Below are 25,131 nucleotides of genomic sequence, written 5' to 3'. Positions count from 1 at the left end.
TGTTGAAGACAAAATTTTGATTTTAGGTGTGAATTAATATTGCTCTGTGCAGCCTCCAGAGACATAGAATCGTCAGCAATGACAGATCCTGTACAGGGTTATCTGTGTTGCTTCTTTTGCGTTTGTCACTTTTAATGCTATTTGTAACTACTGGGACGTGTACAGCTGTTCCCATCTTCACCTTACAGAAAACTTAATTATTTTTAGTTTCTTCTTTACACGTAGGCTAAGGCCAGTCCTTTTCCTGTCAGTTTTAAGTCTGTAGATGATTCTCCAACCAGTTCAGGCAGAGAGTTCAACAGGGCATCATGAGTCACACTTCCCTTTTCATGGTATTTTTGGAACTATCAGAAATCTTTTAAATACATTCTGACAATTTGAAGAAGAAAAAGCTGCAGTTGCCTTATTTTGATTTAACAGAATCTTGAAAGATAAGCAGGGGGGTGTGAAGAAGGATGCACAGAAACAATGCTGCCTTGACTCATTTTCTTTTCCATACTGGGTTGATGTTTCTGGCCTTCAGCTGCTGGAATTGCTTGTCGAGCATGGCTGTAAGATCTAATGCCTCCAACAAATAATTTCTGAACAGAACAGAGAAACATGGCTATTTCAGTTCACGATGTCTATGAGCATGACGATAATGAAATTTCAGCATTGATGTCAACAGTACTGATACGGGTTTTTTTAAATGGTTGAAGTTTTAGCAAGTGAAGCAGTATAGCTGCCCTTGAGGGGTCTGTGCCCTTTGACAGCAAAGCAGAAAAATATTGTGTTTTGCAAATCTGCTGCTCTGCTGTACTCTGGAGAATGGAGAATATAATCTAGTTTAACAAGAACTAGTGTTCTCATAATGTCAGCTGAAGAGGATTACAGGAGAATCAGTTTTATGTAATTAAACTTCCCTGGCATAAATAGAGATCATTTCCTTAAAAGAAAAGTAAAAACAATAGAAAAAGAAAAATCTTCATGACTGGAGCATTCCCTTCCCTTGCTGCAAGGCAGTTAACTTCCTACATTAAATGAAAATGGTAATTGGAACAAATCTTGGGAAATACTCTCTCAGTGATATGCAGTAACTTTTTTTTTTTTTTTAAGTGTATTCAATGTGTAACAATTCCACCAGAAATGGAAAGCATAACTTGACAGATGTCTTGTTTTGGGTCTTCCTTTGGCAATGGAAAAAATAGAACAGCAGAGCTTGACGTAGTCTTGCAGTTCTCACAGCTTTCTCTCACATACATATTGATAGGTCTTTCTCGAAGTCATTCTGATACTAGATGCATCCTCTGGTCACAAAATGACCTTCATGCAGGAACAAAGGAGAAGGTATTTCAACTGTTCAAATTTAAATTTTCAACTGAAACTGTTAAAAAGAGATATAAATAGGGTGGGTTATAGAGGGGACAGATTTCTCTTGAGGGGATAGGATTCTGGCTTTGAATGCAATGATATCCTTTAGCTGGTAAATGCAAATCAAGCAGCAGCAGACCATGCAAGGCCAAAGAGTGAATTTAAATCTTAATTTTGCCACATCCTTTTTAATACAACCTGGAGGTACATACACAAAAAATTGTTTCGTTGTGTTATTGCAAGGACAGTACTATGAGGACAGCTCTCACAGTACAAATGGGTTCCAAAGGAAAGGGAAGAAGAGATTGGACCTAGGAGAGTTGGGATTGCTTTACACCAGACCAATCCCTTTTGATGCTGCCTGCTTGTGTTCCTGTGTGTTTTCTGCTTCAACATATTTAAATACATACCAAATGACAGCCTGGTTATGGATTTATTGCAGCAAAATCTGCCTTTCTTCCCCCACGCAGACAACACTCCTCCTGCATCTTTTCTTACCTGTTTGCACTGCTGATGTTGGAATAGGCCCATGATGTTGCATGTTCTGTGCTGCAAGGCAGTAGTAAGGCTCTGGTACTGTGCTCTGTAGTATTCTCATCGCTTTTCACCTCTGTGTAATTTAGCCTCACCATTATCCTTACTCTATATACAACAGCCTTTTTTTTTGGCCTGTAGTGAATACTAAAAGAAAGAAAACATTTGGAAGCAGGTTGCTTTCTCATGCAGCTCCAGGGTCCTAACAACAGTTTGAGAGTAGTCTGCAAAATAGCTGAGTGTAAAACTGGCAAGACTTGGTCCCTCTCTTCGATCAGGGCAATGTAGATCCTGTTGATCCATACTGTTCATCATGTTTCCTGGTCACTTAGCCACCACATTGGGTGTTGGGCTGTGATATTGACTGTGAAACTGTGCTAGCCCTTGCAATGAAGTCTTACATGTTTGTGTCTTGATATTAACATTGCAGAATTAGTCTGTGGGTGTGAAACTCCTGCCTTTGCACTCTGGACAGTGGAAAAACTCCAGTGATAGCTGGCATCTGCCTAAGGGAGGAAGAAAGTGCTCCATTACTGGCACCTGGGTGAGGACAGGGTCATTCTGCCACCCTCGGGGAATGATAGAGACAAGAGAAATGGGAAGAAATACTAGATGAAGTGCATCCATGCCTGCACATCCAACATTCAGATCTTGATTGCACTCACAGTTTGGGAGGGCATCATTTGCCCTTTTATTCCAGCCCCTTTTCAGTCCTGGCAATCAGTAACTGATGCCAAGTGGGTGCCTGCTTGACTTTCTACACCTGCATGCCACATCAGTGCACAGCCTGCGTGACCTGAAGTAACACCCATGAAGTAGATGATGTCCGTGGAATGAGTACAACCCATTAAACTCTGCAGTAAATCTTACTGCGGGGGTTCAGAAGTCTATTAGCTTGCCCCATCAGTGTGATGTTCATTCATTCTAACTTTCCATCTTTATGCAAGTGCCCTCTTTCTCCTGTCTTCTGTGCACTGTATATTAAAGTTCTTGCATGAGTGGAAAACACCTGTCTGCTTTTACTCATACTGTATATCCAACTGTCAAAATTAAGTAAAGGATTTCCCTGGTCTTGTCTGGAATCAAGGTAAAGAGTGAGTGTGTTTCACACAACACAGTTTCCCTGCCATCTCAGTTTACCAAGGTACATGTTCCATGTATTTGAGATGTGCCTTCCTACCTATAATATCAAGGGGAGCGAGGTCCTATCGGGAGATTGGATTTCCTTGATAGTCTTTCTGTGCTTGTGCCGTATTGCACATCTGAGCTTGATTTAGTTTGTGAACCTGCTGTTACTCATGCAGTTTCCCTTTCCCTGATTTTCCTTCATCTCATAAAGCAAGTATAAGTCATGTGAATTGTGGACCTTTCATTTTCTGCTGATTTTGCCTTATTTAGCAATGCCTTTACTCTTGAATAGAGAATGATCCAAGTCTTGGGGAAATTTTCTTGCCGATTTCTGTAAGACTGAATAAAGTTTTCTTTGATTTGATAAAAAGAGAAAAGAACTTTCACTATAAGACAAACTTAATTGAAGTTTAAGCCTGATAAGAAAAAGCTTTGAACTTTATTTTGTATGATTTTTTTTTTTTCCCCTGTAGAGACCAAGAAAATTATTAATGGTCAGGATGTATTTCACATACCCCAGTGGTTCTGTAGCACTTTTATCTACAGTGTGGTCATCTCAGCCAGGCTTTAGAGCATTGTCATTATTAAGCTAGAAGTGTTTCCATACCAAATGCTTTGTCTGCATCATCCTTGCCATACTATTTAATCATACACCCCTTGTTTTTTATTGAAAATTATTTTTCATCATTTTTATGTGGGTCATTTTTTCTTTTTACAGGTAAGTGCTAGAGTTTGACTGTTACATGCTTTATAAATATGTTCTTTTTTTTCTATGTACTGCATAGATCCAGTCTTGCAGCTGATGTAGGGGTGTGATCAAGAAGGCATCTGTACAGTGAAAAGGTTCTTCATGTTATCAGTTGTGGAATCAAACTATAGATTTTGAATTGTCAAGTACAGGTGTGCTGCACTAAGAAGTGTCCTGCCTTATTACTCAAACATTTGTGTTTGAATTCAGAACACCCTGTTATTCAAACATTTGTGTGTTTGAATTCAGAACAATGGAAAGCTGAAGTGTTTTGGTTGAATTGCCTTCAAGATGGTTACAGATGGAAGGTCCGTTCTGTGTTTCCTTATATCAGGAAATTGCACGTCTTTCTTTTCTAGATTTGAACGTATTCATACAAAGAAAGGGAACTACAGTAAATCACTAGTTTCAAACCAGGAAGAGGTAGATGATTTAGCAACCTTGGAGGTACTGGATGAGGTAAGAATCTCCTTTTTCATGTTTTCCTGAAGGGAGGTAACTGCCTATTAAACCAGAGTGGTGTGCTGTTGATTTTCAAGTTCAACTATGTTGTCACACTTCAATTGTGTAAGTGTACAATGGCATTTTACCAGTTATGACAAATATTTTAGATGTGATTTACTGTGTTAGGAATGGTTCCAACCCAAAGCTAAAAACCCCTCTGCAGTTACAGCCTTAGACCGAGCAGTATTGTAGCATCATTTGCTTAACAGGATTTGTATCACTGGATTTTATTACAGCTAAATATCTAGTTTGCAATGATGTGTTAACCTGAAATTGGTCCAGGTCCAAGAACAGGTACCTTCTCCCCTGTTGCTTGGACATCTAGAGTTGTCTTAAACTAGCTTACCATACTCTCCAAGGCTGGGTTCTCACTGACTTACTTTGGTGTGGAGATGCATTGGGATTGATTTGTGTCAGCTGAGGCTCTGACCTGTCAATGCCTTCTGATGACTGATGCAAATCTCACCGGTTTGTCAAGGTTCAAAAATAAGTCCTCTAGGAACAGGGGAACATACATAAGAGAGGGGGGAAGTCTGTTGTGTTTATGCTTCAAGCTTCAAGACCAGAAAGAAGAATTGGGCCACAGCACATTATCTGCAGGTCTTAGAGGACATCAGTGGTTGTAAACAAACTGACATTCTTCCTCTACTGGGCTGTGCATAGACTATAATTCATATTCTCTTATCTCTATAACTTCTCTCATCTATTGTATCTTTGTCAGACCAGAATACTAAATGTGGCTCTTGAGCTGGTAAACTACCTAATGCTAACAGCCCACAGAACATCCTCCATCATCCAAGGACTTGGTTATAGTAGCTTAATGTTTATGTTTAGTTAATAATAATTGAGCTAATCCAAACTTTATCTACTGCACAAAGCTCAGATTTAAGCATTTTTTTAATATTGCTAATAACCATATGCTAGCAAGACTTTTTTATCTTTTGCCATGAAGCATATAAACAATCCAAGCTAAGAAAAGACACACAAAAAATCGGACAAACCAGAGGTATATCCCATCTTCTCAGAGGTGGAGCATTCTCAGAAAAGTCCTTAAGAAGCCTCCACCTACAGGCATCAGTTGACTACATGATGTTTTACTAAATCCAGTCCAGTTTAAAACCACTTTCATATGAACATATGAACAGCAGCTTCTCAGAACTCCTTTCTTCCATTCAAACTTTTCTTCCAGTTTAGATAGCCCCATCAGAAGAGCAAAACAGGACACTTCTATCAGTGCAAGAAACAATTTCAAAAATGGCTGAAATGCCCCTAAAAAATTCTGTTAATGTGAATCTGGTTACAGCCAAAAGCAAGGTAGTATTTCAAACCAAAAAGAGAACTGTTTATCAAGGCAATGGAAAACCGAAGTTTTCTCCTTATGTTCTTCTGTGAAGGAAATGTGGCCTCTTCATCTGTTGCAAATTCAGATTTTAAGTGCATTAACCAGAACACAGTGCACGACACTGCAAACAGATAGATGTGGAGGAAAGCAATTCCTTCTGTAGTCCTCTGATGCTGGTCATTCTGTTCCAGTGGGAATAAGGCCTAAATATTGTCACATACACCTCAGATTAGTCTCAAGGCTGGTTTAGATTTCTTCATCCATCTCTATGACCTGTTTTGACTGGAAACGTAACCAGGCACTTTACATACCCAGGCCTGTGTACAGAAGAAGCTGAGGGAAATTATGTCAAGAAATTGGGTATGGCCCTAGTGGGCCTTTCTTTTTCCTTGGTTCAGGGAAAACTGTCTCTGCAGCAGCAAAGAACAATCACAGCAGAGACTGGTTGTTTATATAGAAAGATGCCTGATTGCTTACATTAATAGGATCCAAACAGCTGAACATCTGTGTCTTATCATAACTGAGAATAATGTTAGAGTAGCTGTAACAGCAGTTATGAATTCAAGCATATGTCTTGTTTGATGAGTTACATGAAACTGTCATGTTAGAAATGAAGACAGAAGTCTCATGGAAACCTTTGATTAATTGAATTAAAGCAGCACTTATTAACTCATTTTTCTACAGCCACTTGGGGATCTGTAAGTATATATTGTTCAGAGTGAGTTTAGGCACAAAAAAAATTAGGTATGCCAGTGTATTTGAAAGTGTTAGTCACTTTTGGTCATGATGAGTTGTATCTCTGACTATTAATACCTTTCCTTTCTATCCTCACTCATTGTAACTATATAAATATTTTATACATTTTCCTAATATTCTTTTTTTCCCTGTGTGATTCAATGTTCCTATTCTTTCTCCATCAGAATACAGTAACAGAGCAGTTGCAGAAGGGCTACGCCAAGGATCAGATCTACACATATGTTGGGGACATTCTCATCGCTGTCAATCCATTTCAGAACATAGATATTTATTCTTCACAGGTGTGAAAAACTAGGTTTGGTTCTTTTAAACTAGTACTGATTGCCATTAAAATATTAATATTTGTGTTAAGTATAAAGTAAGACCCTTGTGAGATTTATTTCAGTTCACACTGAAAAACAGAACTAACAATACAGTTGTCCCTTCAAGTGCCTGTTGACACACATCCTTATCATGTGCTGAATTTCAGCACAGAAATGAGAAACTCAAAAAAAATTTATTTCTGATATCTTTAGGTCTGTAGCGTAGATCATGTCTGTATCATGTCTAAAGTGCAAATAGCTATATCTGAGGAAGTCATCCATTTTAATCAATGGACAGAAATGGAATTTTTGGGGTTATTGCTCTTCTAGTGACTTTCAACATTCATTCTAGGATGAAAAAATCTGTTAATACAATAATTTGACATTATTAATTATCAGAGACTACAGGTACAGAAAAGATCTTAATTTTTTTCATCAATACCATGCAGAAATACTAAGAAGATGTGAAGTACAAATAAAATCAAATTATAAGTTGGTCCTTGATGTTTGGCAACATTAAATTTTCTTCTAATAATCTGAGTTTCATAGCATAGTCAGGGCTGACATCACACAAAATTGTGCTTCACGTTTTTTTAGCAGTTCTTATAGTACTAAGTACATAGATTTGTGGGAGAGTGCAGTAACAGCTCACTCAGGAAACATCACTGCTGGTAAACTCAGCATGCTGTAGACTAACCTGAAAATGAAATTAAACTCTTGATTAAAAAAAGTTATTGAGGGACACTGATAATGTTTTCATTTTTCTTACACTTAGTATTCCAGACTGTATATTGGAGCCAAACGGACTGCCAACCCTCCTCATATTTTTGCTGTTGCTGACATAGGTTATCAATCCATGGTGACATACAACTCCGATCAGGTAAAGATGACGTGTCTTAATTTTATCCCTTGCTAGGCTGAGAGATACGTAATAAGCTTAGAGTCATGCTCTTGTTCTCTGCAGTGTATCGTTATTTCTGGAGAAAGTGGAGCTGGCAAGACGCAAAGTGCCCATCTTCTGGTTCAGCAGCTCACTGTCCTGGGCAAGGTATGTTTCAAAGGGGGTATCTCTGAAAGGCTTTGCTATCTTAGGCCTAATTGACTGAACCTATGGACAGGGCATTGGTAGGGGGACAATACTGTAATAAATTTTCCAAAGAACTCCCATAAGGTCAGATTGGAACATGATGTTGGTCTGTCCACCCCATCCTCCCTCCTGAACTGGGGTCACTTGAAAATATTTTGGGGATTCTGCAAGGAAGTACCCACTGCAGTGAGGGCTGTAACTTTTGGTCTGTCCCTTGTTTGTTTGAATGTCTTCAAATTACCCAAACTATACTAAATAAAATCCTCTTCCTTCCACAACCAGATTGCTGTCAGTGGGACATAGTCATTCTGGGAAGTGACCACCATAATTGTCTAAATGAAATGCCATTTTGCATGTCCCAGGTGAGATGCAAGCAAGCTATTTGTATGGTGCAATGCAGCAGTAAGCAGATGCTAACAAGAATACTAAAAACAGGCCATCCATCTCAGAGCGCTGGGCCACAGAAATTGATTAATTCTGGTGGTGATGTTATCATTACGCATGTCATCTCTTCCAGCCAGCCATTAGTTCTGCAGACTGCTATATTCTGACAGGTTTCATGATACATGCCTGCCTTTCTTTCCATATGATTCACATGGGAATGGCTGCCCTGATGATGTCACACTTCACAATACCAGCTTGAAGATGAAAGAAACACTTAAGAATGAATGTATTTGAATGATTACTGATCATTTTAAGCAATATCGTTTTCATATCCAGGCTAATAACAGAACTCTACAGGAGAAGATCCTCCAGGTGAATAACCTTGTAGAAGCATTTGGGAATGCAGGCACTATCATCAATGATAACTCAAGCAGATTTGGAAAATATTTGGAAATGAAATTCACTTGTGGTGGCACTGTAGTAGGAGCTCAGATTTCAGAGTATCTCCTTGAAAAATCCAGAGTTGTCCATCAGGCTGTGTAAGTATAAGAATTATATTTGACCTAATTTGAGGGTTACAGAGTAGACCTACAATGCAGGAAATTATACTGGATCAAAACACTGAGACAACTAAGGTACTGGAATCTTTTCTTGTAAATGGTATATGAATAGCTTATAAATCTGTAAGATAGCTGAAAACTACTCCTGATTTTTTTTTTCATTGCCTCCTGGGTTATTTAAACAAATCTCATAATAATGCATACGTGATATATGAAGTGTGTCAGCATGTGTAAAAAATTCAAAACTTCCTAGTAGCTCAGTTATAAATTTCTTTGTGGAAGTTTGAAGTATTGTGTTAAGTGTATCACTTGGATTTAATTCCTCTATGTTTCCTTTTGTATTGTAGTTTTATTTGTTTGTTTGTTTGCAAAGAGTTAGTTTTCCATTGTGGAGCATCTATTAGAATTTGTTTCTAAAGGATTATGGACCAAGTGCAGAATAGATCAATCACTGTCATGTTTGTATCTCATAATACAAAATTATGGAAAAATTAAATGGCATTTAAATTATTGACGTGTATTTTCTATAAGCACAGAAACTGCTTTTTTAGACTGAAACTGGCTTTTTCCTTAAAATACCACTTTTACATAACTTTTCATGGGTTTGTTCTGTAGCTGTCGGTTTATATTTATATTTTCCCACATGCTGAGACAGGAAGTAAGCAGAGCATTTACATGCCACAAATACTATTTAGATAGGTGTTTATATGTCTTAATCCACAAGAAAATATTTAGCATGAGAGCCACTGTAGACAGGTTAAGTTTTGAGGCATGAACTTGAAGCTCTTTATGTCAAGTGTTCTCTTCACTGAGGTCACTGGGTGGCTGGTCCATACAGCTGTGCCAGGGCAGAAAACTGGCATTTGGGTACCTGCAGTCTGTTCTGCTCTTCTGGGAGAACACAACTCCTAAACTCACGTGAAGAGCTAGGAATGACTTCTTTCAGAAAACCAGTGATTGATTACCCAGAAAATGGGAGACCCAAGTTCCAGACCCACTTCAAGCCAAGAGATTTTGAACCTACAGGTTCCCCTGCCTTTCCAAGAGAATATACAAACCATCAGGACACAGTGAGGTTTCAGAGAACGTGCAGAACATAGCTATGCAACGTAATGGTTAAGACACTGAGGGGGAAGATTGGAGGTCTGCTCCTACTCCTTAAATTGTTCTTGTTTTCTACTACTGACTGTCCACAGTAAAATAATGCAAACTAAGTTGGCACTGAACTCTGATCTAGGTACCCCCCATGCAGAGAGGAGTGCACTGGGCTCTGATCCTCTTTCACAGAAGCATGTTATAGTGCTCCTGAGACACACACCTCAGCTCGTGCAAAAACCTGGGGTTTGAACATAGTTCCTTTTTGCCATTTCATAGTGACTGACTTGGCCATCTCAGGGTTCAGTGGTAGTTGCAAATTTCCACCTAAGCATTCATCTTTCTCATCACGTGCACAGGAACCTTGGATGTGCCATAAACCTTCTGTCCTGGGTTTGGGCCCCTAACTTTTAAGCAAAACATGCTAAGTCATAAGGCCCTTTGCTGAATGTCTGCTTATGTTCTTTCTCAGTTCAGGGCTAAAGGACACAGCAAACATACTGGATTCAGTGACTGAATCAGGGGTGTATAGCTCGCCCATGGTCAGAACATATTTTAAAATAACTGGAGGTTAAGCAGCCTATTTCATGTGAGTGGGTGAGCAATGTGCAAGATCTCACCCAGCATCTATCAATTGCATCAAAAGCAGAGCAGCATTTAGCTGCTTGTAGCACCAAGCAACTGCCCTGGCGGCTTCAGAACAAACACAGTGGCACAGAAAGGGTGTTCACTTTATAGGAACTTGTGTAAAAGCTTCTTTCAGAGTCCTCTATCAGTTTGCATGAGCCTTGCCTGTTATTAAAATAACATTTAATAATAGCATGTATGTCATCAGTAAATATAACACAGTTGCTTTACTAAACCGGTTTGTTCTTTCTGTTGTTTCAGAGGAGAGAAAAATTTCCATATTTTTTATTATATTTATGCTGGTCTGGCAGAAAAGAAAAAACTGGCACATTATAAACTGCCAGAATATAGACCTCCCAGGTAATGCAGTTTATTTTTACATAAAGTGGTGTTGAATTCTCAACCTCATTTACATTCTAACTCTGTATCCATCAACTCTTTCAGATATCTACAAAATGATCATTTCAGAATAGTGCAAGATTTCATGAACAATAGCTTTTATAAGTCTCAGTTTGAATTAATTGAACAATGCTTCAAAGTCATAGGTTTTACACTGGAGGTGAGTGCTGATAATCATTATTTTTGGTGAACTTTCATGGCTACCTTAATCAGGAAAAACTTAGATAAAGCATTCAAATAATCTCCCTTGCTTTTTTCTTCCTTTAGCAGTAGTGTGTTTATGTTTTAGGATATTGCATGGTCAACTTACTGTTATATTACCACATTTAAATTTTTAAGGTTTCAAGGCATTGATAAACAAATAAAATTGTATTAGTCAACGAGACTTTGAAATCAGTGAATACAGCACAAATGAGTAATTGGGAAGAAAAAGCTTCTGCAAATTAAATGAATAGAAAATTACGTCACAACCATTTATTAGCCTATAATTTTAGGCCTGTGAATATGAGCCTCATCTCTGTTTTAAGATGAAGTCCATGGTGAGAGTTCTAAAAATTCATGAGTTGATATGAGTTTTGATGAACTCAATACATTTTCACAACTCCATGGGTAAAGTTGAATGAAGTTTTTACATCCGTTTGGAGTGAATCTCATCACTAAACATTAACTGAACCCATTCTTTCTTTATGATCTCATATGATTGCTTTGCTAGCCATTAAACCCCTCTCCTTAGGCTGTTGTTGGTATAATTAAAATACAAACAGACCTCTGGATTTATAAAGCAGGATGCAAGGGAAGGAAACCCCATCCTGCACCCTAGTTCTCTCTTCTTGGAAGAAGTGGTGTATTACAGCTGTACTTTACCTCTGACTTTATTTATCACAAGCAACAGTAGGTGTATGATCCATATAGTATCTGTGAAATACAAACACTAGTGCTGCAAAATGGATGTATGTTTTTTATTTCTTTGACAAAATGGTGTGTTGTAAGGAGCTTTTCCCAGAAAATTACTCACTTCAGTTGAGTATTTCCGGCTTCCCTCAATGTAAATATTTGAATAGCTAACGGAACAGATTTATTCACCTGTTCTGTTCGTCCATACTCATTTTGCATTAAGTTCTAGTAGCAGTGTCATTCGCAGTCTCTTTCTCCTCTACTTGCTTATTCACAACTGCACTTAGTAGTATAGCACCTGTACTGTCACATCCTTTCACACTTGTACTTTCACCTTTCCAGAAGCAGCATGGAAGGATGTGCACAGTTCAGCACTGATAGCACTTTTGTCACAGCACCAGAGACCTTGATAAGTCCTAATTTATACCATGAAAAACAGCAAGTCTGTTTTTGTTCCTGGTTCTTTTATTCACTTGGATGGATGGAAACAGTAATCCTGATCATCTAAAAGAGACCTTCCTTATATATTGAAGATCCAGTTAGAACTAGGTCACTGACCACATTGTACAGTTTTAGCATGGATCTTCACTTGATTAACTCAGCAAGCCACTGTGAGCTGAATCTGTAAAGAATTATCTACCTGTAGAAATCTGCCAGTTTCAGAAGCGGGTTGAGTACCACAGGAAATCTAACTGGTTACATGTGAACTGTGTCCATGTTAGCCTGCCTGACATTCTCCATTGGGTGAATTAGCCTGTCTGAGGCTGTTTGCAAGAATGAAGGAACGGAGAAGTCTTCTTCCCCCACTGAGGTTCTAATACAGCACACATGTGCAGAGACAGGGTGGAGTGTCTTTACGTTAGAATCAAGGGGGAAGGCCAACAGGGCAGATGTTGTAGTAGGAGTCTACTATAGGCCACCCACCCAGGACAGAGAGGTGGATGAAATACTCTGTAGGCACTTAGAAATCTAACGATCGATTGCCTTTGTTCTTGTGAGAGACTTTAACTTCCCAGACATCAGCTGGAAATACAACCCAGCAGAGCGGGACCAGTCCCGGAGATTCCTGGAATGTGTGGCAGATAATTTCCTGACACAGCTGGTGAGTGAACCGACCAGAGAAGGTGCCCTGCTGGATCTCCTCTTTGTGAACAGAGAAGGGCTGGTGGATGATGTGGCAGTTGGAGGCCAACTAGGGTACAGCGATCATGAAGTAATAGAGTTCTCTATTCTTAGAGAGGCCAGGAGGGGGAAAAGCAGAACTGACATCCTGGACTTCCAAAGGGCTGACTTTGTCTTGTTTGGGCACCTGCTTGACAGGATCCCTTGGGAGATGGTCCTGAAGAGTACAGGGGTCCAGGAAGGCTGGGCACTCTTCAAGAAGAAAGTGTTAACGGCTCAGGAGCAGGCAGTCCCCAGGTACTGTAAGAGAAGCCGTCGACAGAGAAGACCACCCCGGCTAAACAGGGAGCTTTGGCTGCAACTCAGGAAGAAAAGGAGAGTTTACAGCTTTTGGAAGAAGGGGCTAGCCACTCACTACGATTACAAAGATGCTGTGAAGCTATGCAGGGCAGAAATCAGGAGGTTTAAAGCCCAGCTGGAAATTAATCTGCCTTCAGCAATCAAGGACAAGAAGAAATGTTTCTGTAAGTATGTGAGCTGCAAAAGAAAGACCAGAGAGCGCCTCCATCCCCTGCTAGATGCAGGAGGAAACATGGTAACAAGTGATGAGGAAAAGGCTGAGGTGCTTAATGCCTTCTTTGCCTCAGTCTTTAATAGCAAGACTAGTTGTGCTGAGGGAATCCAGCCTCCACAGCCAGAAGACAGAGACTGGGAGAATGACCCCCTGCATTCCAGGAGGAGACAGTCAGTGATGTGCTGCATCACACAGACACACACAAGTCTATGGGACCGGATGGGATACACCCGAGGGTGCTGAAGGAGCTGGCTGGGGTGCTCGCCGAGCCGCTTTCCATCATTTACCAGCAGTCCTGGCTGACCAGAGAGGTCCCAACTGATTGGAAATTGGCCAAAGTGACGCCCATGTATAAGAAGGGTTGGAAGGATGATCCAGGAAATTACAGGCCTGTCAGCTTGACTTTGGTGCCCGGGAAGCTGATGGAGCAGCTCATCCTGAGTGCCATCACACAACACATGTGGGACAACCAGATGATCAGGCCCAGTCAGCATGGGTTTGTGAAAGGCAGGTCCTGCCTGAGAAACCTGATCTCCTTCTACAACAGGGCGACCTGCTTCTTGGGTGAGGAAAAGGCTGTGGATGTTGTTTACCTTGACTTCAGTAAGGCCTCTGACACCATTTCTCACAGCATTCTCCTGGCAAAACTGGCAGCTCATGGCTTGGATGGGCACACGCTTTGCTGGGTCAAAAACTGTCTGGATGGCCGGGCCCAGAGAGTTGTGGTGAACGGAGTTAAATCCAGTTGGCGGCCGGTCACGAGTGGTGTCCCCCAGGGCTGGGTTTTGGGGCCACTCCTGTTTAACATCTTCATTGATGATCTAGACGAGGGGATTGAGTGCACCCTCAGTAAGTTTGCATATGATGCCAAGTTCGGTGGGCGTGTTGATCTGCTTGAGGGTAGGGAGGCTGAAGGGAGACCTCATCACCCTCTACAACTACCTGAAAGGAGGTTGCAGAGAACTGGAGATGAGCCTCTTTAACCAAGTAACAGGTGACAGGATAAGAGGGAATGGCCTCAAGTTGCACCAGGGAAAGTTCAGACTAGATCCTAGGAAGCATTTCTTTACAGAATGTGTTGTTAGGCGTTGGAATGGGCTGCCCAAGGAGGTAGGGGAGTCCCCATCCCTGGAGGTGTTTAAGAGTTGGGTTGACACGGCGCTGACGTATATGGTGTAGTTGGGAACTGTCAATGTTGGGTTGATTGTTGATCTTCAAGGTCTTTTCCAACCTAGATGGTTCTGTGATTCTGTGATTTTCAGTGATAAAAAGATACGGTAAGACAATGAGTTCCTTTTTTTAAGTTCACTTATTATTAATGCAGGCTTAAGCTTGAACATTCATCCCACTGCACAGAGGAGGTTCTATATGAGCATGTTCCATGGTTTGTTAGCAGAAAACCTTCCAACAGAATATCTTCTCCACTCCAATTAAAACTGAGTCCTAAACAAGGCTTTATTTCTTTGAAATATGTCTTTAACTGACAGGCAGGCTTTAATAGTAACTACTGTCAATACTCCCTGTCTTAAAATCACACAGTTTTATTTCAGGCTGCATAGCAAAAATAATAGAAAAGGACTGCCTGAGGTGAACAATAATCATGCTGTATGAGACACATCAAGCCAGATTTCAAGCACACTGGAAAAGGACACAAAAATGTCAGCAGCTATACATACTATACAGCATAATGGCAGAAGTTAAGCTATCCATTGCTTTGCATTTCATCTGTGTCCGGAAGCTTAAAATAAAAATGATTGCTTAAAACCTAGGTAAACAGTGTGCCAGTTATCCTGAACATAATTTTTTAGAGTTGGCTTACCTAGTTTATCTTGCTGTCACTGGAATAATTAATTTATTAACTGCTAGATTAACTTCTTAAAGTGTTGAAAACAAGATCGAGTATTGTAGAGCAATTAAGGATTGTATCCTAGTAAATGATGCCTGACATGGTACCAGCAAACTATTGAATATTAAGGATAAAATGATGTGCAACTACGAGAAGTCCATCATTATAAAATACCAATCAAATTTAAAAAACTGCTTCTTATAAAACTACTATAAAACTTATAAACCTGCTATTTATAGAGTACACTATTACTGCATGCCTTAAAATACATGTATAGTAACACGGATTCCTAGCTTAAAACCTGGTCTGCTTTAAAGAAACATGTCAGCATTTTGAGTAGAAAATACTCAGAGATCATCAAGTAATACTGATAAACATTCACAGTTCAGATTAAAATTCACAGTTCAAATCTAAGTCAAACCTGCAATGAAAGCATTATTTCATTAATTGCATATATGATTTTGTCATATATAAGTACTTTAAATAATTTGCTGTATATATTATTTCACTGTTCAGACTAATATTAGCCTTTTCAAGGCAGAATCCATCTTCAGAACCTTCTAAATAATTTGAAATATACATATGTTTAAGTAAAGTCCATACTAAAGTGCTTTGGTGAGTACACAGTTCCTAACTGACATTTTGAAGGGTAAAGTGCTTTGCCACATCAGAGATGTGAGGTCTCACTCTTCTCCCAGTGAAACTTTTTCTGATGGTGTCAGTGGGAGCCATTGCAGACCTATTATTTGTAGTACCTTTGTTTCCATGATCCAAGAAACATAGATGCATATTTTTTTGTATTTTTGTTGATCTACATATTACATTTTCAGACGCGATTGTGCCTGCAGACACAGTGAAGACTGGATATAAATAACTTCTGAATTCTTTTTGTGTAAGAGGATTATGTTCACCACTGTTTTGTGCTTCCCCTACTCCCATGTCAACCTTGTCCTGTTGACAAGTAAGGAAGAAAGATTAGGCTATAGTTTGTCTTGCCCTCTTTGAGTGTCTTACACTTGAAAGGCTATGCTGAGTACAGAACAGGGAATAACTGCTGAGAACAGTTTTCCTAAAAGTAGTTGGCATGTGGCAGACAAAGGAAACAACACACACACATGCCCATTGCACAAACCAAACTAAATATTGCATCTTTTTTAATATATTTTTCAGGAACTTGGAAGTGTGTACAGTGTCCTGGCTGCCATTTTAAATGTGGGTAACATTGAATTTTCTGCAGTGGTATCTGAACATATGATTGACAAGAGCAACATTTCCAATCCAGTAGCACTTGAGAACTGTGAGTGATTTTTCTTGATTTAAGATTGTTTTCCTTTAGTGTTTTGATAGTGAATTTCTTTTATTGCAAGAGAGTTATCTGTGAAAACTTTATTCACGTGGATATTTTGCAAGAATCATTAAATGCTGAAGATAGATTAATTCCAAGCCCACCTGAATTATATGCAAAAAGAAAACAAATTCTATGTTATGCACTTTATTTGACTAACCAGTTCACAGGCATTCAGGAAACATGACTAATACTGCAGATGCCTGAAAAGAAAATCTTTGGAATTTTTCCAAGGTTATTTGAACATTTGATGGAGAACCTCATTAACATGTTGAATAGATTTTTTCTCAGTTTCTTTCTTAGATACTCATTACTTGTTCCTCACATGTGCCTGTTAAAATATGGCTCACTAATTCTTTGGAAATGATACCTTATATTATAGGCTGCTGGGGGGCAGAGCAGAGTAAGGGGCAAAGATTCTCAAGCAGATTTGCTACTCTTTCTCAATAATTACAGGTGGGGAGACAATGAAGTCTTCACTCTATCTTCTTACACATTTTCCTGCCATGGATACAAAAGTATTGTGGAACTGGGAAAGAAGCACCCCTTTTTTGGAGCGAAAGGAGGACAGCAGTGGCTTATATGGATGGATTATAACTGAGAGGAGTATTCACACCTTACTACTTTCATAGTCCTGACATAGTCACCTAGATTCCCTAGCATTTCTCTGTAGATAATTTGGAGAAATAGCCTCTGCTTTGAGTCACTTACACATTGACTGCAGTGGAAGCTAGGGAGATTGGTGACTAAATTACATAATGACAGTTGTTTGGTGTGAACACCCTTATTAGTCATACTTCAAGACTTTGATTTGGCCTTTATTCATAATATATTACACTTACAGCTTTGATTGCAAAAATGCATATTTTTCCTTCCAAAATCTGCCTCTGAGCTATGCCTCTGACTTTCCTTCCTAGGTGCGTCCTTGCTGTGTATTCAGGCAGATGAACTGCAAGAGGCCCTCACCTCTCACTGTGTTGTGACTCGAGGAGAAACAATTATTCGTCCCAACACTGTGGAAAAAGCCACTGATGTCAGAGATGCCATGGCCAAAGCACTGTATGGGCGCCTCTTTAGCTGGATAGTCAATCGCATCAACACTTTACTCAAACCTGACAAACATTTAAGGTAAAAGAATCTTTTCCAGAATAAAGAGAGATTTTATGTTGGAATAATATCATCTACACTAGAGTGTTTAATGTTCTCTTCTACTTTTTTCTCTGCTACTTTTTTGTTTATCTTAAAAAAAGGGTTTTATCCTATTCATAGTAAGCAGTGAAAATACAGTAGATATGGATAGCACAGGTGCCCTGGTGTTCTCCTATTTGACCTTTACTCATTTAATCCTTTGTAAATGACATACTAACTACTTTTTCCTTTATACTTTGTCAGGGTCAACTTTTGACATTCATTTGTTGATTACATAGGTCGAATTCTGCTCTTATTTGCACTGATACTGTTGCTTCTGTCACTGTTGTTATGAGTGTGGTTCATATATGTGTGAGAGTAGTTTCCAAACACATTTACCGAGGTTAATGTCCACCCTACCCCTTACAAGGTGACATTTTAAACACAGAGAGGAGAAACATGCTGCAAATGAGCATTAACAGTTTTTGCAAATTAATCAAAGAAGAAATTATGTGGTTTGCATTGTAGATCCTGATGGTCAGGGCTCTATGGCTGAAGTAGCAGTGAAAAGGGGCAAACTTATAACTACCTGAAGAGGAATATCAATACTAAATAGCTTTGGTTTGCAAACCTGGATTTTCTGGATTTTTTTTTTTTTTTTTTAACATCAGAGGAAAGCCAAGGCTACAATCCTAAAATTTGTCTAAACTTTCAAATATTTGGTTACAGCAGAGCAGAAATAAACAGCACTTTAATCGATAAGTGACAGGATAAAATGAACGGTAGAAGGGGCAACACTGCTAGCCTGTGTGCCTCTCTCACATGCCTGTTACAGAGTCCTTTTCAAACTGAATACTGATAATGCTGGCGAGAAAGGAGAAAGTTCAACCTGAAATGTTTACTATACAAAAAAAACCCCAAACAGAAGTCTGCTTTGGTTTTGTGGTAGTAAATTAATTTGTATTTGCTATTTTCATGTGATTGATTCTGAGAAGGAATGGGTCAGACAAACTTCAGCTGTCTATTCACCAAAAATGTAATTTCCAGACAGTTAAAATAGTCACCAAATTCAGGTCAAAATCAGTAAATACCTTTGATCCCTCCAAAATGAAATGCTTGCATTTTTGAGGTGGACTTCATAAAGAGGTTCAAGTGCTATTCTTGAGGCTGGTTCTTCATACCCAGTTTCCTACACTTTTTATTAAAAAAAAAAAAAAAAAATGGTTACAGATAGCCCCTCAAAGGAGTTTTATAGATAGAATGTGGTTATTTTTTTAATTTAGGTAGGAAAAGACACTGATGTCAACTTCAGTTTAATATAAGATTATATCTTCTTAATTTTCTATTTCAGCAAATAAATACGTATATTAGAGCTTTTTATCCAGTTGCAGAAATGACCACGTATCTCTCAGATTGCCTTGGCTAAAATTTCAAACTGAAATTTTTAGTAGCAGTACTTCTCTGGAACTTAACTGGTAATTTAAATTCATACCACACTCCAGTACTTAAAGTAGTTATTTAGACGCATAAAAGGTCTAGCTATTTGTTCTTTTGACTTTCATGTTAAAATAAGCAGTTTTAATTGTTGTGAATAAACAATAAGAAGAAATAGTATTTATTGACAGCCAATATGAAGAAATAATATTTAATGGCAGCAATCTTTAATTTCAAGATGCTGGTGAGTAAAGCCTTTTTTATTACAAGAGCAACAAAAAGAACTGCATGTTGATTTTGTACTGTAGTCAACTTTTTACAATAGAATATTAACTAGCAAATATTAGTTTAACAATAAAATTGCAAATCTGCTATACGCTTATCAACTGACTTGGTCATTGTGGGCTTCAATGTATCTGGTCTGCAAATACAGTCATCTTTGATGTGCATTTATTGTATTTCAAACAAAAATTGTCTGGTTTTTTAAGAGATACCTAGTTTAGCAAAAATTTCTCTGTTTAACTGATGTACTGATTTGGCACATTTTTTCCTTTTGTGAAATAATAATGAAGCTAGTCAGTGTAAAATAAAGATTCAACAATAGAAAGTATATTTAATCTTTGCAGTGGAAATGATGATGGTTTGAACATTGGAATTCTTGATATCTTTGGCTTTGAGAATTTCAAAAAAAATTCTTTCGAGCAACTCTGTATCAACATTGCCAATGAACAAATTCAGTTCTACTTCAATCAACATGTCTTTGCCTGGGAACAGGTATGTGTGGAATATTTTGATAAAGCTTTAATATTGCTGAACATACAAACCCTTGTCTCAACAAACTACATTATTTCTTCTCTATAATAGATTGTAAATTGCAGATTATACCAAATGTTTTCTGAGTGTGTATTCTGTGAAGCAGTGCTTGCTACTTACAAGTAAAATGCCTAATAGAATGCATTAATCTTGAAATTTACAGTATCTAAGCAACATAACACAGTGATAATCGGTTTGATGCAAATGCAGTGTTGTTTTCTTGAGGAATAATATGAATGACGTATGATTCTATAGTAAAAAAATAAATGAGTGGTAACATAATTTTTAAAGTGCAGCATTCGTAATAGCTTATTGATAAGCTTAATGAACACTGAAATTCCATTATTAAAAACTGAAAATCTCACAATTATTTTGTTCATATTCAGGAACTAGAGCATCTAAGCTAAATAATTTGATGTAAAACAGAAATGGAATAGAGTTGTAATTATAAAAGTTTGTGAAATTGAAGAGGAGGGTGAAAAGCCTCGTAAAAGGTCATCTCAACTTTGTAAATAATTCCATGAGAATTAAATTAACCATCTTTAAATCATTATCCAAAATTGTTATTTGAAGAAATAAAACATCCAGGAAAAAAAAATCGTGCTGAAAATAGAAATATTCCAGAATTCTCTATGAGCCAAACAGTTAAGATTCAAATTTTAGGCAAAAGTTCCCTAACTTGATCCTCCGCCACTGAGGGTAAGCCTTCCTTGCTCCAGACTTTCCTTCTGGTCTCAGAGACCTGGGATTATCAGTCAAGACTGAGGCAAAGAAGTCATAAAGGATCTCAGCCTTTTCCATGTCACCCACACCCGTTCAGCAGCAGACCGTATTTTCCCTAGTTGCCTCTTTGCTGCTGATGGACCTGCCTTGGCTTTCCTAACCCTATCCCTGTACACACAAATATTGTCAATGCTCCTTCTCTTTTTTAATTAGACTTGGGTCCTGTTCAGTGTAATCTACCTTTATTTGTTTCTAGATATCCTAATACAGAACATTTTGGACAGACATATATTAATGCGGAGGTTTGCGGTGTCACGAAGTAGGAAGAGTTTGCTGTCCTGCACATGCCCTGCTGCAGAGGTCAGGGTGGTTATGTTGCTACTGAGCAGATGAGGGAAAAAATGAACTTCTGATTCTGACAACATAGTTTACCCATATCTCCCTGTAGGACATTAGTATGAAAATCACAGACCTTATGGAAGGGGAAGGTGATCTTTATTTACAGAATCTCTGTCAGTCTTACTCCCACTCATTCTCTCATAGATTTCATTGACTCGCACCCACATAGAAAGCACTAGGATGTGTGTGTGTGTTCAGGTGGTCTGGCCAGGATCATTTGTGAGAGCTACAGAGATTAAGGGACACCAGCTAGCAACTCTTCATCGTGTCTCTTAGGTTTGTTTTGCTGAAATAGTTTTTGGATAGATCCTTTACACCCTTTAGCAATCATCAGTTGTTACAGGGTGTTTTTTTACCTCAGAACCTTATTTACTTCAGCCTCTGTAATCTTTAGGCAAGGTCATTATCTGGTTTTGCTTGTTTGGAATATACACATCTTTATGCCTACAGTCAGGTTCCTTGGTGGGCTTGTAGGAAAAGGAAAGGCATTATGTGATGTGCCATAATGTTGCAGTCATCCTCCTGTTGTCAGATTTAGAGGGTGTTCCACTTGCTAGCTGTCTGCACTGTGTTTTTATGTGAGTGAAGGCTTTCTGGTCTTGATGTAAGCAACACTTTCCTCAATTTTATTGCTGTGAGCAAATGTTCTTCATTCAAATCACAGGCCATTCTTCTAAGACTCTTTTCTTCTGGTACTTAGATGCACATTTCCATTCATATTTCATTTGTACCAGTCCTAATATTCCTATTACAAGTGTCCACATCCTGCCTGTAATACCAACCAAGATGTCTACTTTAATTTACATGACACTACACCAGATTATATCAAACTTCATTATATTATCTTGTAGCAGTTTCCAAAGATATTACTACAGCAGTGCAGAATGAGCTATATAAATTAAGTTCATGCAAGTGTGGGTGTAAATCCCTCCCCTTTCAGAGCCTGGAAATGACAAATGTATTATTCTGCATTACAACCCAATGGCATGGGATGATTTGCAGTATGATTCATAGTCATTATAAGACATCACATTTCATTTATTTATAATGTGGCTGTTTCAGTTTTACATCACAAGTACAGTCTTTGAGAAAGGAGGTGGCTTCAGAATGTTTTCTGTTCACTGTAAGGACTCTCCTGAGTTAACACCAGTGATGGACTTTAATTGTAAATACAGGCCCTTCCTGCAGGCAAATAAGAGAAAGCTATTTGCAGGAAAATATAAAACATAATTACTGAATTTTCCATACATGGAAAAAATGAAATATTTTCAAAATCATAGAACTGAAATTGTTCTTGTTAGTGATACAAAGTATCACTTATGTAAAAGCCAAACAATAGGATGACCCCTGCCCTTTGCTGGTGTGTCTGCATGACTTTACACACACATAAGAGTTTGTGTCTTTAAAGACAGGAGTTATGTTTAGGAGAAGGCTGATGCCAGCAGTCACGAAGACCTTTATGTTGACTTTTCATTAGTCCAAGCTGACTGTTATGCTGATGGAGCTATCCTGTTGCTGGTGTCCCAGTCCAGTGTCTCTCCTCAGCCCTGTGTAATGCTAGGCAGACATGTCAGATTGCTCTGTGCTATCTCAGAAATCTCTAGCATGACACTGTATTGCATCCTGTAGATCTACCCAAGGAAGACTGCAGAATTTAATTTCACACTACTCTCAAGGGAAGTAAAACTTCCAGGGACATTATTTCTTCATTTCTTTCCCTATTTTGCCATTCAATTCCATACCACATGATCTAGTTGGAACTCAAGGCCTAAATCAGTTGATTATAGTCTAGTTCTCAGTTAAACCATGTCAACCTAATAAGCAGTGATTATATAGGAAAGGTGAATAATTTTTTGGCAACTTGAACAATGAAGTAAATGAACTCATAAGGCTGAATTGTACTTTCAGTGTTGCAGGTGACATGTTTTTAGCATTGTCAGTGGTTTCTTTTCTGTATCTGAATCTGAAAAGTGTTCAGAGTTTTGCCTTCCTCAAAAAAAAGTGTGGCCTCCAAAAATATGTCCTCAGAAGTGATAGGAATAGTAGGAAGCAACAATGATACTATCAACATCCAAGGCTCAGGGTGTCTGCTAGAGCAGTCTGCGTCCCATGTGGAGAGTTCAAGTCAAAATTAACGGAATTTATTCTTTATTGTTGACTTAATGTTTGCATTTAAGAATAAAGGTTTTTAGGCCTGAATGCAATCTCCTTTCCCTAATTTAACAGAAAGGCTGAAGTGGGGAATATAATTTCAGATGTAGTTTAGATTCCTGATAGTGGAAACAAATAGATACATCTCTGACTCCACAGACTGGGGAGGAAGTGTGGGCTCTCAACTTAGTCATTTCTTTTGTGTTTCTATAGTTAATTGGAATGAGTGGTGGCACAAGCTTTTTTTTTGGTTCATATTAAGAGAAGCACAACTTTTGCACCTTCGGTCCTGTCCTGTTTCCTTTACGTGTAACATACCGATCTAAGTTAATTCTGTCAGCTCCATGATCTGCAGGTAACACTGCCCAGCAATGACACTGCCATTTTTTTCTCAGTTGTGATTCTTCCATAGAAAGTAACAGGTGTAATGTCAAATACCTAAAACATTTTGGAAAGTGGCAAATTTACTGTCAGTTGGAAGGATGATACTTTTTGCATAAAATATAGGCAATGTTTATATGACAATTATATATTCTACTTTAAGCTGGAAAAGGTTCATTCTGAATAAGTCTCCTGTGTTCCCATTTAAACCGAAGTGTCATCATACCATGTTCTCAGCAAAATGCCATTACTTTTTGCTTTTATTCAACATGAAGACCAATTCCTAATGCATTTAATCATTCTCTTCTTGTTAAGTGAAACCAGAATGCACAAGCTAGTATTGCCCAGTTTTGATCATGGGAAAGATACCATGCAATACTGAGATGAGATAAAAACCCAAGTATTAGTGTAACTCAGTCATTCCTTTTGACATCCCATCCATAGGAATACTTTCTAGTGTATTATGCTTTAGAATTTCAATGAGCAGCTGCTATTTTAAGGAGCTTTCTTGTCGTAAAACGTCATGGGGGATTACAGGATCCTGTAACTGATTCAGTTTATTAATTCAAATAAGATCTATTTCATTACGGTTTTATGATGTGCATCATTAAGGGGTTTATCCTTGCTTCTTGTATCCTAATAATATGGTTGAAGACCAGCATTGCATAAGAAAATGTAATATGGTATCTTATTTCTGAACCATCTGTCACAGTGTGCCTGGAAGACTCAGTTATCATCCATCCTTCAGGAGCCCATGGGAAGCGATGGAGTGAACTCCTTCTGTATCCTACTGGGCAGATGGCAGCATTACGAGAAGTGTCAGTGCTGACACTCATTCAGTTGTCGAGGTGTAGACATGACAGAACGGTCACATACACTGCAGGCTTGGAGGTCAGGCCTTGTGCACTGGCCAGGCAGGGAGGGGAGCAGATGTTGCTGTTACAGTATGGTAGTGGAGATATTACAGACCTCTTTCCAGTTTTAAACAGAACTCTTTCATTGGCTTTCTAAAGCAGCCTCACAAGCATATGATGTTGGTAAAAGTTATTAGATGGGTTGTCTGTGAGAGCTTGTTTGAGGATGTCTGAGTGTCTGAGAAACACTCTTCTCATAGATTCAATTTTAAACAATCTATTCCCTTCTCCCCTTGATAATCCTAAACAGTAACAGCTGTTTTCATGAACATAACATCTGTGTGTTGGTACAGCTGTAGCCCTCAGCTAAGCTGCCCCTACTGCAGTGTTATCTTTGGGAGATAATACAGATTCATTCCCTTCCTGCCAGTAGCTTCTACAGGTATATAATTAACTTCTTGCCTATATCAGTGATACATCTGTCTTGTCCTGCTACTCAGGTCATTGATTAAAATAAAAAGCAAAACTCCACCTGTCCACTGCTCCAGGAGAGACGTGAATGAAGTTAATGTTACATGTCTGAGATGACGAGCCCTCATGGGGCTGTAGGAGAGATTCTTACTGCTTACACCCTTGTACAGGCGTATAAAC

General features: G+C 38.6%; 1 protein-coding gene across 16 annotated transcripts in view; it reads left to right on the top strand.

Moving 5' to 3' along the window:
- The window catches only part of MYO3A (myosin IIIA), a 136,019-nt gene that overhangs the window by 68,477 nt on the left and 42,411 nt on the right, over positions 1-25,131 (top strand). For all 16 annotated transcript variants that reach the window (XR_012633202.1, XR_012633201.1, XR_012633203.1 and 13 more), the window contains 10 exons: positions 4,120-4,219; positions 6,527-6,643; positions 7,440-7,544; positions 7,629-7,712; positions 8,472-8,674; positions 10,679-10,777; positions 10,862-10,976; positions 16,423-16,549; positions 17,515-17,725; positions 19,786-19,933. Coding sequence is in view for 13 of the 16 variants with exons in the window: in XM_074900113.1 (XP_074756214.1) it covers positions 4,120-4,219; positions 6,527-6,643; positions 7,440-7,544; positions 7,629-7,712; positions 8,472-8,674; positions 10,679-10,777; positions 10,862-10,976; positions 16,423-16,549; positions 17,515-17,725; positions 19,786-19,933 (1,309 nt within the window). In the remaining 3 variants the exon portion in view is untranslated. The remainder of the gene's footprint in view (positions 1-4,119; positions 4,220-6,526; positions 6,644-7,439; positions 7,545-7,628; positions 7,713-8,471; positions 8,675-10,678; positions 10,778-10,861; positions 10,977-16,422; positions 16,550-17,514; positions 17,726-19,785; positions 19,934-25,131) is intronic.

The sequence above is a fragment of the Athene noctua genome, chromosome 2 (genome assembly GCF_965140245.1).
Source record: "Athene noctua chromosome 2, bAthNoc1.hap1.1, whole genome shotgun sequence".
In the NCBI taxonomy this organism is placed as follows: Eukaryota; Metazoa; Chordata; class Aves; order Strigiformes; family Strigidae; genus Athene; species Athene noctua.
The sequence above is the reverse complement of the archived record's forward strand: the minus strand, read 5'-3'. Positions and strand labels throughout refer to the sequence as shown.